Here is a 19,134-nt window from a genome sequence, read left to right as displayed (position 1 = left end):
CTCTGATGTCACCAATGTGGATAGCAGCTGTGCTGGAACACTTCCAAGGGAGGCAGTTTGGCCACCCGGCAATGCTCAGGGACCACTAGTGGTGCTTGGTAAGACTATATGGGATGTGGGGACCAACTTTGGGTCAGCTGTGTGCAAGATCAACCCTATGTAAGATCTCTTCAGCCCGAGACAGATTTTCTTAATCAAATTTTATGCATCCACGCAGTGCTGGAATTCAGTGGTAGGGCACATGCTGTTCCAGTCCCCCACACAAAAAGTTAAGACATTTTTGCTTTGTTCAGCAGGTCATTCAACACTCACAAACTGAATGAGTAACATCAGAGGGTTAAGTACAGATCTCTCTCCAGTAACCCGTCCCTGGAGTTTCATGGGTGTTAAGACTTTAAAGTATCAAGTAGCATCATGAGGCTTTACACGTATATGCAGCCATTTCAAGGCAAGTTTCCAGAGATCGCTGAAGTCAGGTTCACTGAGTCCTTGAATTCCATTTTATCATGTTAAGGCTTAGTAGTTTCCTCAGAGGACCATTTTGAAGTTTCTGAATAAGCCCTACCAATCTCTTATTACCTACCTTACCTCTTATTTTAAAATTCAGTGTCATTTTTAGGGTCTTTGAGACAGAACTAGATTATGACTGCTACGGTTCCAAGAAGGAATTCTCACATTCAGAAAAAAAAAAATCTAATCACTTCCCAAATGCCCAGTCTCAGCTACCAACTTAAGGTTGTTGGTGTTCATACTCCACCAGTGTCATTTACTGTGCTACTGGATGAGGCGATTTGATCCTCTCCTCCATCTCCACTTCTAGGTTTCCAGAGTGCTAATAAACAGGAAAAGCCACACCATCCTTCGAATTAAATGCAATGCTGCTCCAACCACAATAGCCAACTCTAAAGTGGAAACGTAAATTGTTTTTTTTTTGCTTTTGGGTTACACCCAGTGATGCTCAGGGGTTACTCCTGGTGGTGCTGGGGGACCATATGGGATGCTGGGGATCGAACCCAGGTCGGCTACGTGCAAGGCAACGCCCTACCCGCTGTGCTACTGCTCCGGCCCCGGAAATGTAAATTGAAGCACAAGATGCACTGTTGGATTCTCTAAATTTCCCTATCACACTCCACTGACAAAGCAGACATGAAGCCTGGGTTGGGAACCATTAAGAACATTTTACAAGTATTCTATAAATTACTGAAATTATCCTATGTTGGAATCTACTATTGGACACTAAAGGAAACATGTTTAACAGCTACTATTAATGAAGTATCACAATTTATTTCAAAATCAAATTTAGTGGAGAACTGATGCACATAGATAGGCAAATGTGACAAGCTTTAGATTTTATTTATAATTTACTTGAATGTGATCCACCTCCTCAAGACTTAATGTAATTCTCTTTAGCTATAAATTGATAACTTCATGTTCTGGCCCGGGGATCAGGAGAAATCAATACAAGAAAACCGAAGATGCAGTGTTTTCCCAAAAGCGTTAAGAGAACTCTTCTCCTTCAAAGACCCCAAAGCTTCCATTGCACTTTTATTTGAATGTGATTTTGGGATAATCATCCCCAAGGGCTGATACTTCCCAGTTTAATCTGAGGTCATGAGCAAACAACCAGCAGAACAGTGTTCGGGATTTCAGTTCCTCCCCCTTATCACCAAGACTCACTGCCTCCCATCATCAATATTTATTGAGCATTTACAGTGTACTAGGCACAATAGAACATACAGAAAACGATGTCCCTGCTCTTGAGGAGCTTACATTCTAAACGAAAAAAAAAAAAATACACCTCTTTAAAATGGTATTTTTGTTTGGTGTTTTCTGCAAGGTACTGAGGAAACAGTGGGTAGGGTGAGCTTTGGGAATAACTTAGCCCCATCATTATTTAAAGAGGAGGGGTGGGGGGAGTTAAAGGCAGACAATGACAGACCATTCGGGAGAGGGGGAGTTTCCAGGGAGATCAACACAATCTCATCAACTCAGGAGAGATCTGCTGCTGTAATAGGATGAGGGAAATTGTTTGTGGGATGCAAGCAAAGGAAAGCGGGGTGTCCTTAGACATTGAGTGGAGCCAGAAAGATCATGCGGCCTCTTCTCCAAGTACACGGCCACCAAAGAGGAATGGTTGGTGACAAGACAAAGGCTGAAAAAGGTCATCCTGTGCACCCAACGAATAAAGGGAATAAAGGATCAAAATTGAAGGCAGGCTTGTAAGAATATCAAGAAATTCTTAAAAACAAAAGTGATCTGGAAGCACAAAACCTAGCTGATGCTACCAATATCACGGTGGGCCAGAACATTGCGGCTTCTAGGTTAGAAAATCCCATACCAAAAATTGTAAATAGAACTCATTGCTTTTCCAATCAATCCCCTCTGCCCCTGGGGGAAAAAAAAACCCACCCTTTTTTCCCCTCAGAGAGAGAGAGAAAGAATATTATGGGACATGGTTGGGAACAGTAGTACAATATTAGTAGTATTTTGTTATGATAAACTTTGTATTTAAACTTGGTAAAAGCCCATTAGCTGCCAAAAGGGAATAGGAATAAATTTCCAAAAATGTACAATTTCCTTTAGAGAAGTTTCAGAACCGAAAGACTAATTTACATGAAAAGCTTGTAGAGAAAGTAGTTGAAAAGTCCATTCATAAAACTTTTATTCCACTTACATGAACTTAATACACGTGTTCTTAACAATTATGCTTGGATTGTTCATGAAAATTTCATAAGACATTAAACAAAGCTAGCCATCATCTCAAGTTATTTCCCTGTTAACTATTTTTACAGCACATGCATGTTAGGCAAGTATCAAAAAAAAAAAAAATCACAAAAGCAAAAAAAAAAAAGAAAAAAAAGAAAAAAAAACCCTAAAAAAGTTAAATACATGAGTTTTGACTGCTGTGCTTGACATACATGAAGTTATGGATATCAAGCAATTCATTTTTACTGCATCTTTACTTGTACATTTGTTCTTAGGTTGCCTAAAACATTTAAATACAAATAAAATGTGTGTAGCAAAAATAATGAAAGCAAACAGCAGGTAACTTTACAAATAATGGAATGTGAACCGTTTCCGCCCTTCTCCACAGTAACTTGGGTCACAGCTCTGTCTAGAGACACTTCTGCAGCTGCAGCTAGGTGTGCACGAGCTTCAGTAATTCAGACACACACGGGTCAACATGCAACATCCATGAGATAATCAAGTTCCACTACAGCCTGCTAAGTGCTCCAAACCTTAAAGTACCCACAGTAACTACACCTGTGACTGGAACCAATTCTCCCTTTTAATCCCCCACCAGGACAAACCAATATGAAGGCAGTTTTCTTGCTTACACATGGAAGCAGTTTTAACCCTGGCCCTTGTGAAGCCACAATGTACCAAAAGTACTATGCCAAACATTTATAACTTGTATAAAAATTCCACATCCCCATATTGGCCACCTTAAGATGAAAAAAAACAGAGAACTCCCTAAATGTTAACTGGCTCTACTCCCCTAATATTAAACATAAAAACCACATGGGAAATATAGAAATTCAAATAGAAGTAACATAAACCTGTCATAAATCGTAAACAAAAAACTATTTGTGGGACAGCATGGATGACAAATGGTCTACTATGTAAATTTTAGAATGAGGCAGACAAAAGTTGGAAGGCCGGTTAATTTTCCCCTCCTTCTCCTGCTTCAGCTTCATCTCCTTGGGTATCCGATGTCCACAACTGGTGAAAGAAAGAAAAAAGATTTCTCAGCATGCTTCCGTAGGAAAATAATCTCAGTAAATCAAGACTCCAGAATGCAAACTATGGCCTTTGGGCTTTAAAAACATTAAAAGCACTGGTCAGAAATGTAGGTCAGTGGCAGTGCTTATGCTCTGGCACCCTCCTCTCACCCGCTCCCCCAAGCTCGAAGGGCTGAAAGCTGTGGGACACCAACAGACACATTCATTTCGAACCCTGTCCCCAAACTTCTCATCAGCACAGCAGTCTTTAAATCACAAAATCAGATATAGAAAGCCTTATTCATACAAGTCAAGAAAAAAATAGGACTCATAGGAGGTAACTTGTGCTACTAAGTATAAATTAACAATTTGATATTCTGAGAGATATTGATAATTACTTAGCTAAGTAGCCCCAATGAGAAAGACGTTCAAGTTCAAACCAAATGTTTTTCTGCCCTCACTCCTAAAAAACCCAACACTCCATGACATCCAAGACACAGGATCAAGTCTAATGAACAAATTAAGGTTTTGTTTTTTTTTTCCCCCACCTTGGTATCTGGGGCCACACCCAGCAGTGCTCCTACTCCAAACTACACTCAGAGATCACTATTGGTGGGGCTGGAAAAACCAGATGCTCCAGGGATTGAACGCAGGTTGGCAGCATGCAAGACAAATAAATGCCCTACGGCAATGCTTTTCGGGCCCCCCAAATTAAGATTTTCTGACACTGTTACCTTCATGAATTTGAATGCATAAACAGTATGAAAAGAACCTAAGAGGTCAATTAGAGTCCCAGAGTAACAGGATTACTTATTAATTTTAAAAATTAGTCTAATTTTTAAATTTATAAGTGAATTGTCTAACTTGTTATAATTTTTCAACAAATCAGAAATTTCAAAATTATTCTTGCTGTTTCACAGTATTATTTTATACCTTTGTTACTGAGAGAAATTATAGAAAAAGGAATAATCATTCAAAATAACCTTGCATCCATTGGTTTTATTTAAACAAATCTCTCTCTAATCTGAAAAAGAAGGAAACCCTTCCAAGGTAGTTCAATTAGATGACTAAGCAGAAGCTCGTGCTTGCCTGTTACACAAGATATTTGGATTTGGCTTGCTTTATTTTGGCAGGCTAGCAACAGAGGCAATGCTCAGCGTTACTCCTGGCTCTGCACTCAGGAATCACTCCTGGTGCTCCTCCAGGGACCATGAGGGAAGCCAAGAATCAAACCAGGGTGGGCTGCATGCAAGGCAACCCACTGTACTACCTCTCTGGTCCCTACATTAAGAATAAGAGACTTGTAAGGTATGATTAATTTGTCTTTAACTTGTATTTCTATTTCTAACTTTCAAGCATTCTGAGTTTTCCACATACGAAATGGAGACAAATGATATATCTTTCTTCCTAGAGTTAAATGTCAACACTCGTCACCCATCTATCAACATACTGGTCAACGAGTTATATTTACTTCATGGACAAATCAACCTGATAAACCTGTAATGAGACACAACAAAGGCTCAGAGAAGACACCAAGGAAGCAGTGATAATCAGAATCTTGATTTTCTTTTTACACTTTTGGGCCACAGTGTTGTTCGGGGCTTACTCTCAGAGGAGGTTGGTTTCTGGTGGAAGTGCCATGAGGTGTGAGAATTCAGCCCAGGCCTCGGCCTCTAAGGCATGTGCTTACCCTGCTGAGCTATCTCTCCAGCCCCTGGATTTTCTTAACCTCAATTGCTGCCAGTGTTCTTCATGCTACACAGACCCCAGAAAGTTAACTACAAGTATGACCCAAGTCTGCTAAACAGTGAACGGCAAACAGTAGCCTCAGGGCTCTGGGTCTTCCTTCAGAATGTCAAGTATAGGGGCTGGAGTGATATCACAGTGGGTAGGGCGTTTGCCTTGCACGCGGCTGACCCGGGTTCGATTCCCAGCATCCCTGAGCACCGCCAGGAGTAATTCCTGAGTGCAGAACCAGGAGTAACCCCTGTGCATTGCCGGGTGTGCCCCAAAAGAGAGAAAAAAAAAAAAAGAATGCCAACTATACCGCCTTACTTCAAACACCAGAAAACCAAGTTCTTAAAATCTACATGCTTTTTTCATTTGATTATATTCATTTAAGGTATAATAGCGTATTTTCATGAGTAAAATACCTTACTTTTTCCTCCCTTCTCTGAGGTACCCAGATACAAAGCACAAGTGCCAGTTTTGAGTTATTTCCCTGGCATCTTATGATTTTTTAAGCAGCTCACAACTGTACTTTGTAAAATAATTTCAGGTGCTTAATACAAATTCTCGTTGAGAATATTCTAGAATGTAGAACTGGTTTACAGAAAATTAACAGTAAACAGTACAACTGGAATGGGAACAATGTAGTATGATCCCCATGAGAAATTCGGATATTGGGGCTAATTGGGGCTAAAGAGATAGTATATCGGGATAGGCATTTGCCTTGCATGTTGCAGACCTGATTTCCAGCACCCCACATACAATCCCCTAGCACCACCAGGTGTGGCCCCGAAACCCAAAAAGGAGAGAGAGAGGAAAGGAAAAGGGGGGGGGGAAGAGAGGGACAGAGGGAGGGGGTAGAGAGAGAAAGAGAGAAAGAGAGAGAGAGAGAGAGAGAGAACTGTAAAGTTAATAAAAACCAACAGTACTAGATCAAAATCTTCCTTCTCAGTTCTTTAACTGGCACAACCTGACAACCTCAAAACTTACTTAACAAACAATGGGGGAGGGGGAAAATGGAACCAGAATCATATCAACAAGGTGTAATGTAGTTTTATTTGGATCTCAGTTCTAATAAAATATAAAGGAGAAAAACAAAAGGGCCACAGAGTGATCATATAGCACGTAGGGTGCTTGCCTTGCACACGGCCAACCCAGTTCAGTCCTTGGTACTACATATGGTTCCCTGTGCCCCGGCAGGCATCATGATCCCTAAACCAAAACGGATAAAAACAAAAGACAAGTTTAAGTACTATATAGGTGCTCAATGATGAAAAGATGCTTGAGGACTGTCACTTTTTGGTATGAAAATGATATTATAGACCAGGCAAAATAGATTTCTATTCATATTCTACAGATCACTAGTTTTCTGCAGACAGGAAGTAAAACCCTACTGCTGTTTAGAGTGTCTGAAAGTTCAAGTTATCAACACCCTACCATTTCTCTATCAATATGGAGGCATTTTTATGGACAATCAATTTCTTACTGGGGAGGGCATCACCCGGCAGTGCTCAGGGGTTACTCAGGAATCACTCCTGAAGGGACTCTTGGGACCGTTTGTGATGCCAGGGATCAAACCCAGGTTGGCCACATGCAAGACAAGCACCCTACCTACAATACTATGGCTCTGGCCCCAATAGATTGTTTCAATAGAATTTAAACATGAAAGAGATCCAAACTCTTCTTTAACTAAAATAGCAGAATTACCCAAACTGAAATGGGAAAAAAAAAATGGTGAATGTGATTACAAGTCCAGAATCATAGTTATTCAAAACCAAACAAGAACTATGTAATTTCCAATTTGTGCCTGGTGGTTTTCTTCAGTTTTAAGAGCAGATAGCATATATTTCGTTTGGTCTTGTTCCATTCTGTTCTTTGGGTTCTGGAGCCATTCTCGGCTACTCCTGAGTTCAGGAGTTCTTTCATGTTAGCCTCCTGGCTCAGGATTCTTTCGCAGCAGGACTGGGGGAAGTGACACCCAGGACATGGGTTAGCTCTGAACAAGGAAAACTCCTTAGCCCCTGTCTGGCTCACACACAGAATACTTATTAAGACAGGAAATATTTCTTGTATTCTATAAAATCGCTCCAACTTTCTCAGCCATTAGTGAATAGTGCTATGTACTTACTGTCAAGTTGTCTCTCAGTAACTGCATTATTAGCGTGCTGTCTTTGTACGATTCTTCACTTAATGTATCAAGTTCAGCAATGGCTTCATCAAAAGCCTAGAATAAAAAAGTACATTTCAGTGCTCAAATAGCATGAGTTTCTAAATCCAAAAACTAAGTGCTGATATACATACTGTCTTTGCAAGAGAGCAGGCTTTCTCCGGGGAGTTCAGAATCTCGTAATAGAACACAGAGAAGTTAAGGGCCAGGCCCAATCTGATAGGATGTGTTGGCTGCATTTCCTTTTTGCTGATTTCAAAAGCTTCTTGGTATGCTTGTTGTGACTGATCCACAATCCCTGGATAACGAGACACAGCAAAATATACCTATAAAGTCTGTGCTTCATTCTAACCCCCAAACCCTTAAGTCAAAACAAATTTTTGTTGGGGTGGGGCTGGGCCACATCTGGCATTGCTCAGGGCTTACTCCTGGCACTGCATTCAGGAACTACTCTTGACGAGATCAGGGGACCAAGTGGAATGCTGTGGATTAAATCTGGTTTGGCCACTTGCAAGGCAAACGCCCTCCCCACTGTACTATTACTCTGGTCCCTGAACCAAATATTTAACATGCAGTATCACCTCTGAAGTATTAAGCTATAGCACCCCTAACTGAATGGGAGGCTAACATGAAAATGCAGGCTTCTCCTGGAGTATCACACTAGCCACAGGTCACCACTGTGTAAATTTTAAATTTTATCATTTGTGCTATTATTCTTTTCTTTGTCGGGGGCACACCTAGCTGTGCTCAAGAAGACTATATATATGCAGTGCTGGGAATGGAATCAGGTTGGTCACATGCAAGGTAAATGCAGCTGTACTACGCCTCCAGTCCATCTTTTTATGATTAGCTTGCACTGCTGGCAACTGTGAAGGTTCCTTCTGATGCTCAACGGCTTCCCAGCAAGCACATCTAAAGCACCCGTATCAGGCAGCAGATATCAATTTGCCACAGCTCACAGTTTGGAAAGGTATTCACTTCTACACCACAGTTCTCCAAAACCAGTGTATCCAGCATACCTTTCTTGTCATCACCAGCAGCAACCTCCGCCAAGTAACGGTAGTAGTCTCCTTTCATTTTCAAATAGAAGACTTTGCTCTCAGCTTGTGAAGCATTGGGGATCAAAAACTTTTCCAAAAGAGACTTGGAAAAAAAGAAAAACAAAGTCCTAATAAGAACACAATATCTGCAAGACAAACAATCTGCATTTCTTGAAAGTCCATTAATCCTAATTTCTAAGACCTTTAACACACAATCATTGCCAAAAATACATGCTTAATGAGTCACGAATATGAAAGAGCATGATCTCTAAACTTTTTTGGGGGGAGACCACACACAGTGATGTACAGGGGTCACTCCTGGCGATGCTCAGGGGACTATGTGAGATGCCAGGGATTGAACTGGGGTTGGCCACGTGCAAGGCAAATGCCCTTCCCCCGCTGAAGTATCACTCCTGGGCCCCTGAACATTTTCTTTTATTTTTTAATTAATGAATCACCGTGGGGATACAGATACAGGTTTACATATTCTCATGCTTGTGTTTCAGTCATATACAGCTTGAGTATCCATCCCTCCACCATTGCCCGTTCTCCACTGATGACCCCATCATCCCTCCCACCCCCTCCCACCCCATTCCCCTCCCCACCTCACCCCTGGACATTTTCTAACAAGCTAGCAAACTTTCCATTTTCAAGATAGTGAAGACATGAAAATGGAAAAGAGGGATGAAGTCATGTTCTGGATCATGCTGGAGAACAGGACTGAACCATGAACCAGGCAGGGCCAAGAGTGGAGCTCAGGGGTAGTGTGCATGCACCTTGTGTGTCCAGACCCTGGGTTTGACACCACGTAGAGAAAATAAACATGAGTGAACACATACAACTTCATTTACTAAAACACAATCAAGAAACATTTCACGAAAGAAAGGTAGAAACTGTTCCAAGTTTTATTTTTCCTAAGTAATCTGAAATAATGGGAAAGAACCTCCCCACCCCCCCAAAAAAGATACATGTCCATGGTAGCACCTCAGACAACAGATTAACACTTCACTGTCTACAGCAATAAACATTAAATAACGCTAAAATAATATTTTGCAGTATAATTAAACCGATACTGATTGGGACTGGAGTGATAGCACAGCGGGTAAGGTGTTTGCCTTGTACTCGGCCGACCCGGGTTCAATTTCCAGCATCCCATACAGTCCCATGAGCACCGCCAGGAGTAATTTGAGTGCAAAGCCAGGAATAATCCCTGTGCATCTCCAGGTGGGACCCAAAAAGCAAAAACAAAACAAAAAACCAATACTGATCATCATATAAGGGGGAGAAAATGCAATAAACAGGTGGATCTTTTCTTAAAGACATTAATTTCAGAAGCAGAATTAGGCAATGCTAAAAATTTGTAAGTACAAAACTGACAGGCCATACCCACCTCCTCCTAGTATATACTGTGTAGCAAAGGAAAGTTCATTTCAACTGGACTGAACACTGAGTCAACTGGGATGCAGGGCTTCCGGGCCACACCCAGGGCTCCCAGGGGACCCACACCAGTGCCCGCAGTAGTGCTCCTCCTGAGCTTGCTCCTGCCCCCAGGAAGCAGACCGGTTATGGGCCTTAGTTTCTACTCTTCCACTACTCAAGTTTCTTAGGCCATCCGCTAACATGAAAATGTATGAAATCAATTTTAACACAGTAACAAACCATGCTATAAAATGTTAACCCACCCTCTGCCTAGGTGTCACTGGAGCTCTGTCCACATGTGCTCACCGTGGGCCTTCTGCCCACACTCCCTGTGCCACTGGTTTTGCCACACTCAGAGGAGGACTGTATTACAGAAAGAGTTAACAACTGGCAATTATCTCTATATTCAAGACCCTCTGCTTATAAGTGTTTTGTCATTTTAATTCCAATTCTTTTTAGTGCCTATGGCTGCTTTGGGGGGAGGGGGGATCTGTAGTTCCAATGGTCTACTGAAATAGTAAGTGCCCTTCCTCCTATATGACCAGACCTTTCAAAGCTGTGTATTTTCAAACAAAAAGGCATTGATTCACTATGGCAAATGATGTGCTTGTGCACACATAGTTTCTATACCTCTGTCACGTCTAGATTTAAACTGTGGTAGTCCAAGCTTAAGGGTACATTTTATTTCCAATCAGTTAGGTAAAGGGTTAGAGTCATCTAAGAAAAGATGTGATGTGGCTGATGAGGAAAAGCTAACTTCAAATTAAATGAGACAAAAATATTGTTTAAAAGATCCCATATGCAATTCAATTGTGAACTCTGGTACACTGACTATATTTAAGATTATACTGAGAACGTTTTAATAAAGAATAACTGACTATAACCAAGTCCAGCTATTAGGCATTCCTATTTTATATTTGATGGTCTCTGCCAATTTTTTATGTTCACTTAATCTCCAAATACTCCCATGCTACTAGTAAAGTAGGCAACGAGAATACAGCGATGAACAAAATAGTCTAGGTCTCTAGGCAAGTGCTCTAGTCAGGAAACAGCTGGTCACACCGTTCACTTCTCAGTGACTGATTAATCCCCTAGTCTATGTGAAAAAGGCCACAAACATACAGCAGGGGAACTCACTGATGTAAAATTCAAGTAGGCATCAGGTAATTCTGCAGAATCAGCAATGGATCTTTAGAGTGGTAGGTGACTTCTGTCACACTAATCTCCACCAACTTCCCTGCTATCTGTGTTCACAAAATCCATTGCTCCTCTGTCAAGAGGTAGAATCGATCTCCTTTCTCTCAGGCATACTTTGTTGATTTGTTCTGACAGAACCTGGCAAAAGCAAATGTTGCTCCAGGCTTTAAGACTGAATTCCCCTTTCATTCTCTTGAAGCCTTCAGCCAGCATGTTAAAAGCTCACTCTCTACTAAGAAGAACCTTCAGCCCCCCCGCCCCCAACTCCCTACAACTTGCTGGAAAGGCCAAGTTAACCCCAGCTTAAAGGCAGCAATGAACAACTTCCGACAACATATAAGAAGAACTGTCCAACAGATTCCAAACAACCTGGAGGTTTGCTTTTAAGGGAGGCCATATTGAGATATGCTGGAGGCGGAACCTGAGCCTCCCACATGCAAAGCAACTGCTCCAGCCTATGACTGCTCTCTGACCCAAGATAATACTGGAGGGAGACCTCCCAAGCAGGGGAGCCCCAGGTTCAATGCAAGGCCCAAGGAGACAGTGCTGGGAGGACTGGGACACATCACAGTGCTAGGGAGCAAGCTCAGGGCAATCTCATATACAAGGCATGTTCTTTAATCCGTGTACTATCTACATTCCAGCCCAATAATATTCTTCTTCAATCAGTACGGTTTGACTGCCTTGTCAGGCAGCATTATAACATTTCAATAAATGTAACTTTTTGACATTTAAATTACACTTGACAGCCAAATCATGGATTCATTTCTCCTTCCAGAACCTGCCCAGAGGGGCTGGAGCAATAGCATAGCGGGTAGGGCGTTTGCCTTGCACTCGGCCGACCCAGGTTCTATTCCCAGCATCCCATATGGTCCCCTGAGCACTGCCAGAGGTTAATTCCTGAGTACAGAGCCAGAAGTAACCCCTGTGCATCGCCAGGTGTGACCTTAAAAAAAAATAAAAAAAAAAAAAAGCAGAACCCTACCCAGAGAGTACATGACAAGTACCATTACTGTGCAGAAGACACTGGGGTGCAACAATGTGCTCCAAACCAGCTCACATATATAATGCTGAACTACAGCTAAGCAATATTCTGCTTTCACATAATATTCACGGTGCTCGAAGGACCATATCGAATGCTGGGAACTGAATCTGGACGGCTGCACGCAAGGCAAATGCCCTACCTGCTATAGTGCCACCCTAGCCCCGTGGTGTCAATGTTAAGATAAAAAGTTAGCCAGATGGAGACTTGAGCAGCTGCCCACGAATGGCTCCTCCAATCCTGAACAGCCTGATCCCAGAGGTATACAAACCAATCTCGGAACACAGCGGCTGCTGGCAGAAATACCTATGGTCTTAATTACTAAAATATCAGAATTCCAAAACTGCACACCCGCTGTTGCGGCCATCTGACATCATATGCTCTTCATTATCAGCAACAGAAAACAAATGATCTAGTGATGCCTTTTTGGCAGGTCTGATTGCTGGGGGAAAATTCCAAATGATAATAGTGGGTTTTCTGTTGAAAATTGAACGTGATCAAAGAGAGAGTAAAGTGAAAATCACCTGCCATACAGGCAGGGTAGAGGGTGGGATAGGGGGTGTACTAGGGTACTTGGTGGTACCTGGAGTGTACACTGGAGAAGGGATGATTATTGTATGACTGAGATTTAGGGAGCTGGAGCAATAGCACAGCGGGTAGGGCGCTTGCTTTGCATACTGCCTTCCCGGGTTCGATCCCCAGCATCCCAAATGGTCCCCTGAGCACCGCCAGGAGTAATTCCTGAGTGCAGAGCCAGGAGTAACCCCTGAGCATTGCTGGGTGTGACCCAAAAAGAAAAGAAAAAAAGTTAACCAGATGGCACTACAAGCTCATCACCAGTACTTCTAAGTAAACACTCCACAATCCAGAGCTAAGGAAAGGATGTGGTTCGGACAGAATGTACCCAGTTAACGTTGGCACAATTTGGGAAATTTCCAAGACTCCTCTGCCCCGCCCTCCACAATACAGGAGGCTGAAAGAACACTTCAGATGTGTTAGTGGAAGAAAGGGGACTCAGGTAATGCTCCCCACCATCACCACCGCTGCCCCAGCAACACTCAGTACATTTATCCCAGGCAGAGTACATTCATTTTTAACAGACTCTAATCCAGAAAAGGCCTATGAAATACCAAAGCTCTGATTTAGAAGTATCCTAAAATTAAGGCAGTACTTTTGAAAGTAACAGTTCATCTAATTTTGATTACCTTCTTGGGGTACAAACAACCTGCTTCCATTAAACACAATTTAAGAAAATATTCTGTGGGCAAATATTTCTAATGAAACATTTACAAAATAAAAATCTACCTCTATGCTAACCTAAGACATGTCTTGCAGATTCTTTAGTTTGATTTTTAAAACTGAAATGAAGAGGAAACACTGATCCCCAGCAACCAGACGGGGAACTAGAAAGTGATGGAAAACACTTTAAATAAATATTTTTTCTAATACTTAAGAGCTTCAGGGTCAGGAACCCCAAAAGCTCATCCTTAGGACTTTAGTAGTGAATCATGCATGAGCGGTCCCAGGGGACACATGAGCAATGTTTTGGACTTAACCCCCCACAGACAAAGACAAGGCAAGAATATTTTCCTTTGCTATTTTTACTATTGGTTGGGTAAGGGACCATGTAAACTAGACTACTTCTTACTGTCTAAGCTACACCTCAGCTCACTGCTTATATTTGGGTCACCTATACATGGCTCTGAAATCTCTCTGTACCCTGCTTCCTCACCTATAAAACAGGGGCACAGCAGCAGCCAAACACACAAGGCTGTTGTGAGAATTAAACAGGACTTAATACACAGAAAAGTAAAAGTGAGAGAATGAAACAGTGAACCTAACAATTTTCTTTCCATAAAGTACTGACACCTACGCCAATCAATCCAATCACAGGACACAAAATATCTGTACTAGAGCAAACTTTTAAAATGATGCCTAACCAATTCACACGACACACGGTTCTACTAGGAACCTACCTTAGTTTTGCTCTTTTCTTTCATACTAACAAATTACCTTACATTTAAAAATGTTATTCTTCCATCCATGGGCACTTACTGCAGAGAAGCACACTTTCTGAACAGAAGACTACTAACAGCGCATAATCCATTTCAAAGGCTTTTTGATTTTTTGAGGAGGGCTGGCAGTGCCTAGGAGACCATACGTAGGTGCCAGGGATGGAACCCGCATGGGTCATGTGCAAAGCAAGCACCTTAACCCTTGTACCAGCTTCTCCAAGTGCCAGCCCTGTGTTTAAGTCTGAAGACTCCTGCTACTCAGTAAAAATGTTTGGAAAGCTGTCAAGATCATTAAGGTCCAAGTGTTCCAGAATTCTCAGTCTCATTTCAGAACTGATTCTTTTCTACTGACCACAATTTCTTTTCCTTGAAGCAAGCCATATTTGGCATAGTCAGGTGTGAACAATCCTAGCTTATCAGTCTACCACTCCCTTAAACACAGTATTCCAGGAAAAAGAAAGGGCCAGGTCAGTTTATAAATAATCACAATACTTTTCCTAGGAGTAACTGGAATACATCCCATTTCGCCTCAAAGAATATTAATGCATCAAGAGCTAATTTTATTATTTTGGCTGTTGGGTCACACCCAGTGATGCTGAGGGGTTACTCCTGGCCCTGCACTCAAGAATTACTCCTGGTGATGCTTAAGGGACCATATGGGATATCGGGGATCAAACCCACACATGGAAGACAAGCACCCTACCTACCTGCAGTACTATGGCTCTCAGGCCCTTCAAGGACGAATATCAAGCTAAACTTTTTTTGGGGAGGTTGGGGCAGTCCCCAGAAAGAGAGGCTAACTGGGATGGGTGGTTCAGTGACAAGCGTCCACCAGTGCCACCCAGGTAAGGCCCGGGGAAGAGGGGGGTGGGGGAAAGAGAACACCATATAATCTGGGGAATTAAACCAGGGTGGACGGCAGTCCTGTGCTATTCCCTAGCCACCAAATCTTTACAGAACCTTGAGTGCTTGGTGATGAAGAAAATAGCAGTTACTAGATCTTCATATGCACTAAGGAACCAACAATTTTAGCAGTTACTAGGTCTTCATATGCACTAAGGAAAAAACCAACAATTTTAGTCACCACTGCTTCTCTAGCAGCACTAATGTCTACCTACAACATCCCCACCCCTGCCACCTACAGTGATAAATCATCTGTGACTAGTTAGTAGTACTACGAAACAGCTGCAACCTTATGGACTATCCTCCCCCACCTTTAAACAATCTCTTAGGGGTCTGCAAATACTTTTTTGCTTTTTGGGTCACACATGGCGATGCACAGGGGGACCATATGGGATGCTGGGAATCTAACCCGGGTCAGCCGCATGCAAGGCAAACACCCTACCCACTGTACTATCGCTCCAGCACCTGCAAATACTTTTAAGAATTTTTGAGGCCATAGTCAGCTGTATGCAAGGCAAACATCCTACCTGCTGTACTATCCTTCTGGCCCAAGAACTTAATTTGTGCTAAATACCATTCTCTCAATACTTATCTCTAACAATAGGTTTTACCTATAATGCTATTATCAGTAAAATCGCTTTTAATTGAACGAGACACAACAAACTCTTAATTTGTCAACAAACTAGCTGGGGTCTGGAGGCAGTCCAAGTGGTCGAACCTATACCTCCCGTAAGATAGGCCCTGAGGCCACTCCCAAGACCGCATTGCCTTTGAGGCCTGGTTGAGATCAAACAGCACTGGTGAATGGCCCCGTCAGAAGGACTGGGGTATAGTCTGTAGCACAGCACTTGTACCCTGAATGTGTGAGGCCTGGGTTGAATCTTAGCACCACAAAAAAACAGCAAACCAGCTAAATGACACTGACCTTGCGTCGCACTTTTGTGTGAATATACAAATGTAAAAATTGGTCTGTGTATGACTGATCTGTATTCTTCAAAGATAGACCTGTTTACATAGATACAGCAAATCCTAAGAATCCAAAAAGAATAAATCAAAATCGACTCTGAGGAGGTGAGAGGAGGTCAGAATGGAATATCCTTTTTTTCACTTTATATCCATAATTATCCTAATTATCCAAAGCAGTTTAAAAATTAAGTCATGATTTTGCACTTCTAACTTTCCGCTTATGTATGTATTCCTAACATACTTTGAAACTCTTTAAAGACTTGTTTCACTTTCAAATAGTAAATCCTCAGAATGAATACTATGAACAATTGTTTTGAACAGCTTTCTTTAAATGTAAAGGAAATGTAGATGAACGTTCTGTTTTCTGGGCTACATCCAACAGTGTTCGGGGCATACTCCTGCTCTATATAGTGATCACTACTGCCAGGCTCAGGGATGCCCTACACACAGGGTGCCAGGGACTGAATCCAGGACGACCACGTGCAAGGCAAGTGCATTCCCCACTGTACTACTGCTCCGGCTCTGAAAAGCAGATTATCTTCAGTGTAAAGGAGGAAATTTTAGCTCTGCCTCCTAAAGATTATAAAAAACTCCTTCTCCCCCCGCCCTCCCAACCTTTAAACGTCAAAAGATACCCAAGACATCAAAGCAGTTGATACAGTAAAAACAACATTCAGCTTCTCTGGAAAGCTAAGAAACTGCTCCAAAAAGTGAGCTGGTATTGGTCTAAGTACACTCAGACAGCGGTCAATGGATGAATGGATGGGAGGCTGGCACATCCATCCCACCCTCCCCCCAATGCTATCAGTCTGTCAGTATAAAAGGCAGAAAATCACTGTTGATCCCAGGATCAGTGCACCCAGGATCCGGCTAAGCTCCAGGTTTCTAAGTAATGATGCTGAAAGGCAATAGCTAAGAGCTAGGGGTGTGGGGAGAGGGGGCTAGAGAGCGTACCAGAGACAGGCTGCACTGAGAGAAGTGACAGGGACTGAAGATACCAAAGCAATGACCAAATTTCTTCATCTGATTTTGTGTTTCACTACAGCATTAATTTCAAAAGCACTTCCAACTTTATCCCCGGAAAGCTACAAAATGACTCATAATAAACTCCCCCAAACCATGAAAGGGGCAGTCTGAAAAGCTGATCCAAATTAAGTTTAAGTATACATGACAATTAACTGCAAAGTCAAAGCCTGATTTGAATTTTAGGCCAGAAAAAGATTAAGGCGACAAAATTTATAAGCAAGCTTCACAAATTAAAAAAAAAAGTGATCAAGTGGCGCGTGTTTTGCTTGTAGCCAGCCCCAGTTTCATTCCTGTGCCTCTGGCTTCCTGAGCACTACCAGGAGTTACCCTCCAGCACAGAGCCAGAAATAGCCCCTATGTAGCCCAAAGACCACCCTTTGTCCTCCAAAAAATATACTATGGTGATCATGTATCATTAACATGTGGGGACCAGATAAAGGATATATGAAACATTTCTTGTATTTCCCCCTCCATTTTGAAATTAAAAGATGCTTAAGTTAAAAGTAACTCTAGAAAGTATAGTTAGTTATTTTCCCTTTATCAAAATTATCATATGGTAATACTACCTCCCACCCATTTCCAGAAAATGGCATTACCGGTGAGTTCTGCTTTCCATCATCAAACCCTTTTTGTACTCATCTGCATTCCAAACTTCCTTAGTAGTAAATATTACAACTAATGGCACAAATACAAGCAACACATTTGTAAATAAAAACGCAAGGTGTGACAGGACAGGACACTTCAAAGGGCTGGTGAGCAAGCCTTTCATGTCCCAGCGCCCGAGGAATCCCAGCCCCACAAAATCCCCTTAGCATCACCAGGATCCTACAACTTAGCTCAGTACGACTGCAAATGATCTGCAAAAACATGAAGGGCGGAACGGGATTGGAGGGTGGGAGGGATACTGGGTTCACTGGTGGTGGAGAATGGACAGTGGTGGAGGGATGGGTTCTCGAACATTGTATGAGGGAAACACAAGCACGAAGATGGGTAAATTTGTAACTGTACCCTCACGGTGACTCACTTATTAAAAAATAAAGAAAAAAAAAACATGAAGGGTGGAAGACATTTCCCATTTTGTCTTAACAGAATACTCGGTTTTTTTTTGAGCCAATTATACATAAAAACTATCAAATTTAAGTAAACAGCCCAGAATATCAAAGCAAAAACAGTAAATCTCTACTGCATAGACTAAAATTTGAAAATATAGACAGCTGATGTTCAAGATTTCTCCCAGTCCCATCACTTCTCAGTCTGTATGTAGAGAGCCTGAGAGCCTTACGGTGTATCAAAATGACTCCCAAGCCACTTGACTTGGAAGATGAAAAAATAAAATATGGCAAATCAAAAGATCCAAACCCTCACGTTTACTTTAAGGACACTAGTGAAACTGCACAAGCCATCTAGGGACAGGCAAATCTGAAACTCCAACTATCTAAGGATGTCACTCTCCAGATCAAGGCGTACCATTCCTTCATTCTAGATGAAGCTGGCATAGATGTCCAGGTCAAAAAGTGAGGCTGGACACAGGGTCACTGGAGCAGCCAAAATTTTACTGTGGAAATTTTACTGCATGTGCCTAAAAAATGCAGAGTAAGGCTGAACTTAAGTTTTAGATGAACATTCTCAGACAACTGAGCATCTCCAGGAATATCCAGGAACCCCTGCAGAACTTAAGGGGGCTCAGGGCTGGATTCACCCCTCCATGAGTCTCTCCATGGACAGGCGCCTCACGAGAAAGAGCAGACTGTTCCTACACCTGAGGGGAGCTGGCACAGAAGAAAATGGTATTCACAGAAGAAAACTGAAGAAGCAAACACTGACTGCCCAAGAATAAACAAGGCATAAAATAAACACAAATATTAAGTGAAAGGGAAAAAACCAAAGAGTACACGGATTAAGGTGTTTG

At 42.1% G+C, this 19,134-nt stretch overlaps 1 protein-coding gene across 2 annotated transcripts in view; it reads right to left on the bottom strand.

The window, feature by feature from the left end:
- Positions 1–1,681: 1,681 nt before the first annotated feature.
- The window catches only part of YWHAZ (tyrosine 3-monooxygenase/tryptophan 5-monooxygenase activation protein zeta), a 35,269-nt gene continuing 17,816 nt past the window's right edge, over positions 1,682–19,134 (bottom strand). For both annotated transcript variants that reach the window (XM_055126015.1, XM_055126014.1), the window contains exons 3-6: positions 8,637–8,760; positions 7,752–7,915; positions 7,579–7,674; positions 1,682–3,723 (exon numbers count right to left, since the gene is read on the bottom strand). In XM_055126015.1, coding sequence (XP_054981990.1) covers positions 3,664–3,723; positions 7,579–7,674; positions 7,752–7,915; positions 8,637–8,760 — 444 coding nt within the window. In that variant the 3' untranslated portion in view covers positions 1,682–3,663. The remainder of the gene's footprint in view (positions 3,724–7,578; positions 7,675–7,751; positions 7,916–8,636; positions 8,761–19,134) is intronic.

Source organism: Sorex araneus, chromosome 2 (assembly GCF_027595985.1).
Source record: "Sorex araneus isolate mSorAra2 chromosome 2, mSorAra2.pri, whole genome shotgun sequence".
Lineage (NCBI taxonomy): Eukaryota > Metazoa > Chordata > Mammalia > Eulipotyphla > Soricidae > Sorex > Sorex araneus.
This window is presented reverse-complemented; position numbering and strand designations above follow the sequence as displayed.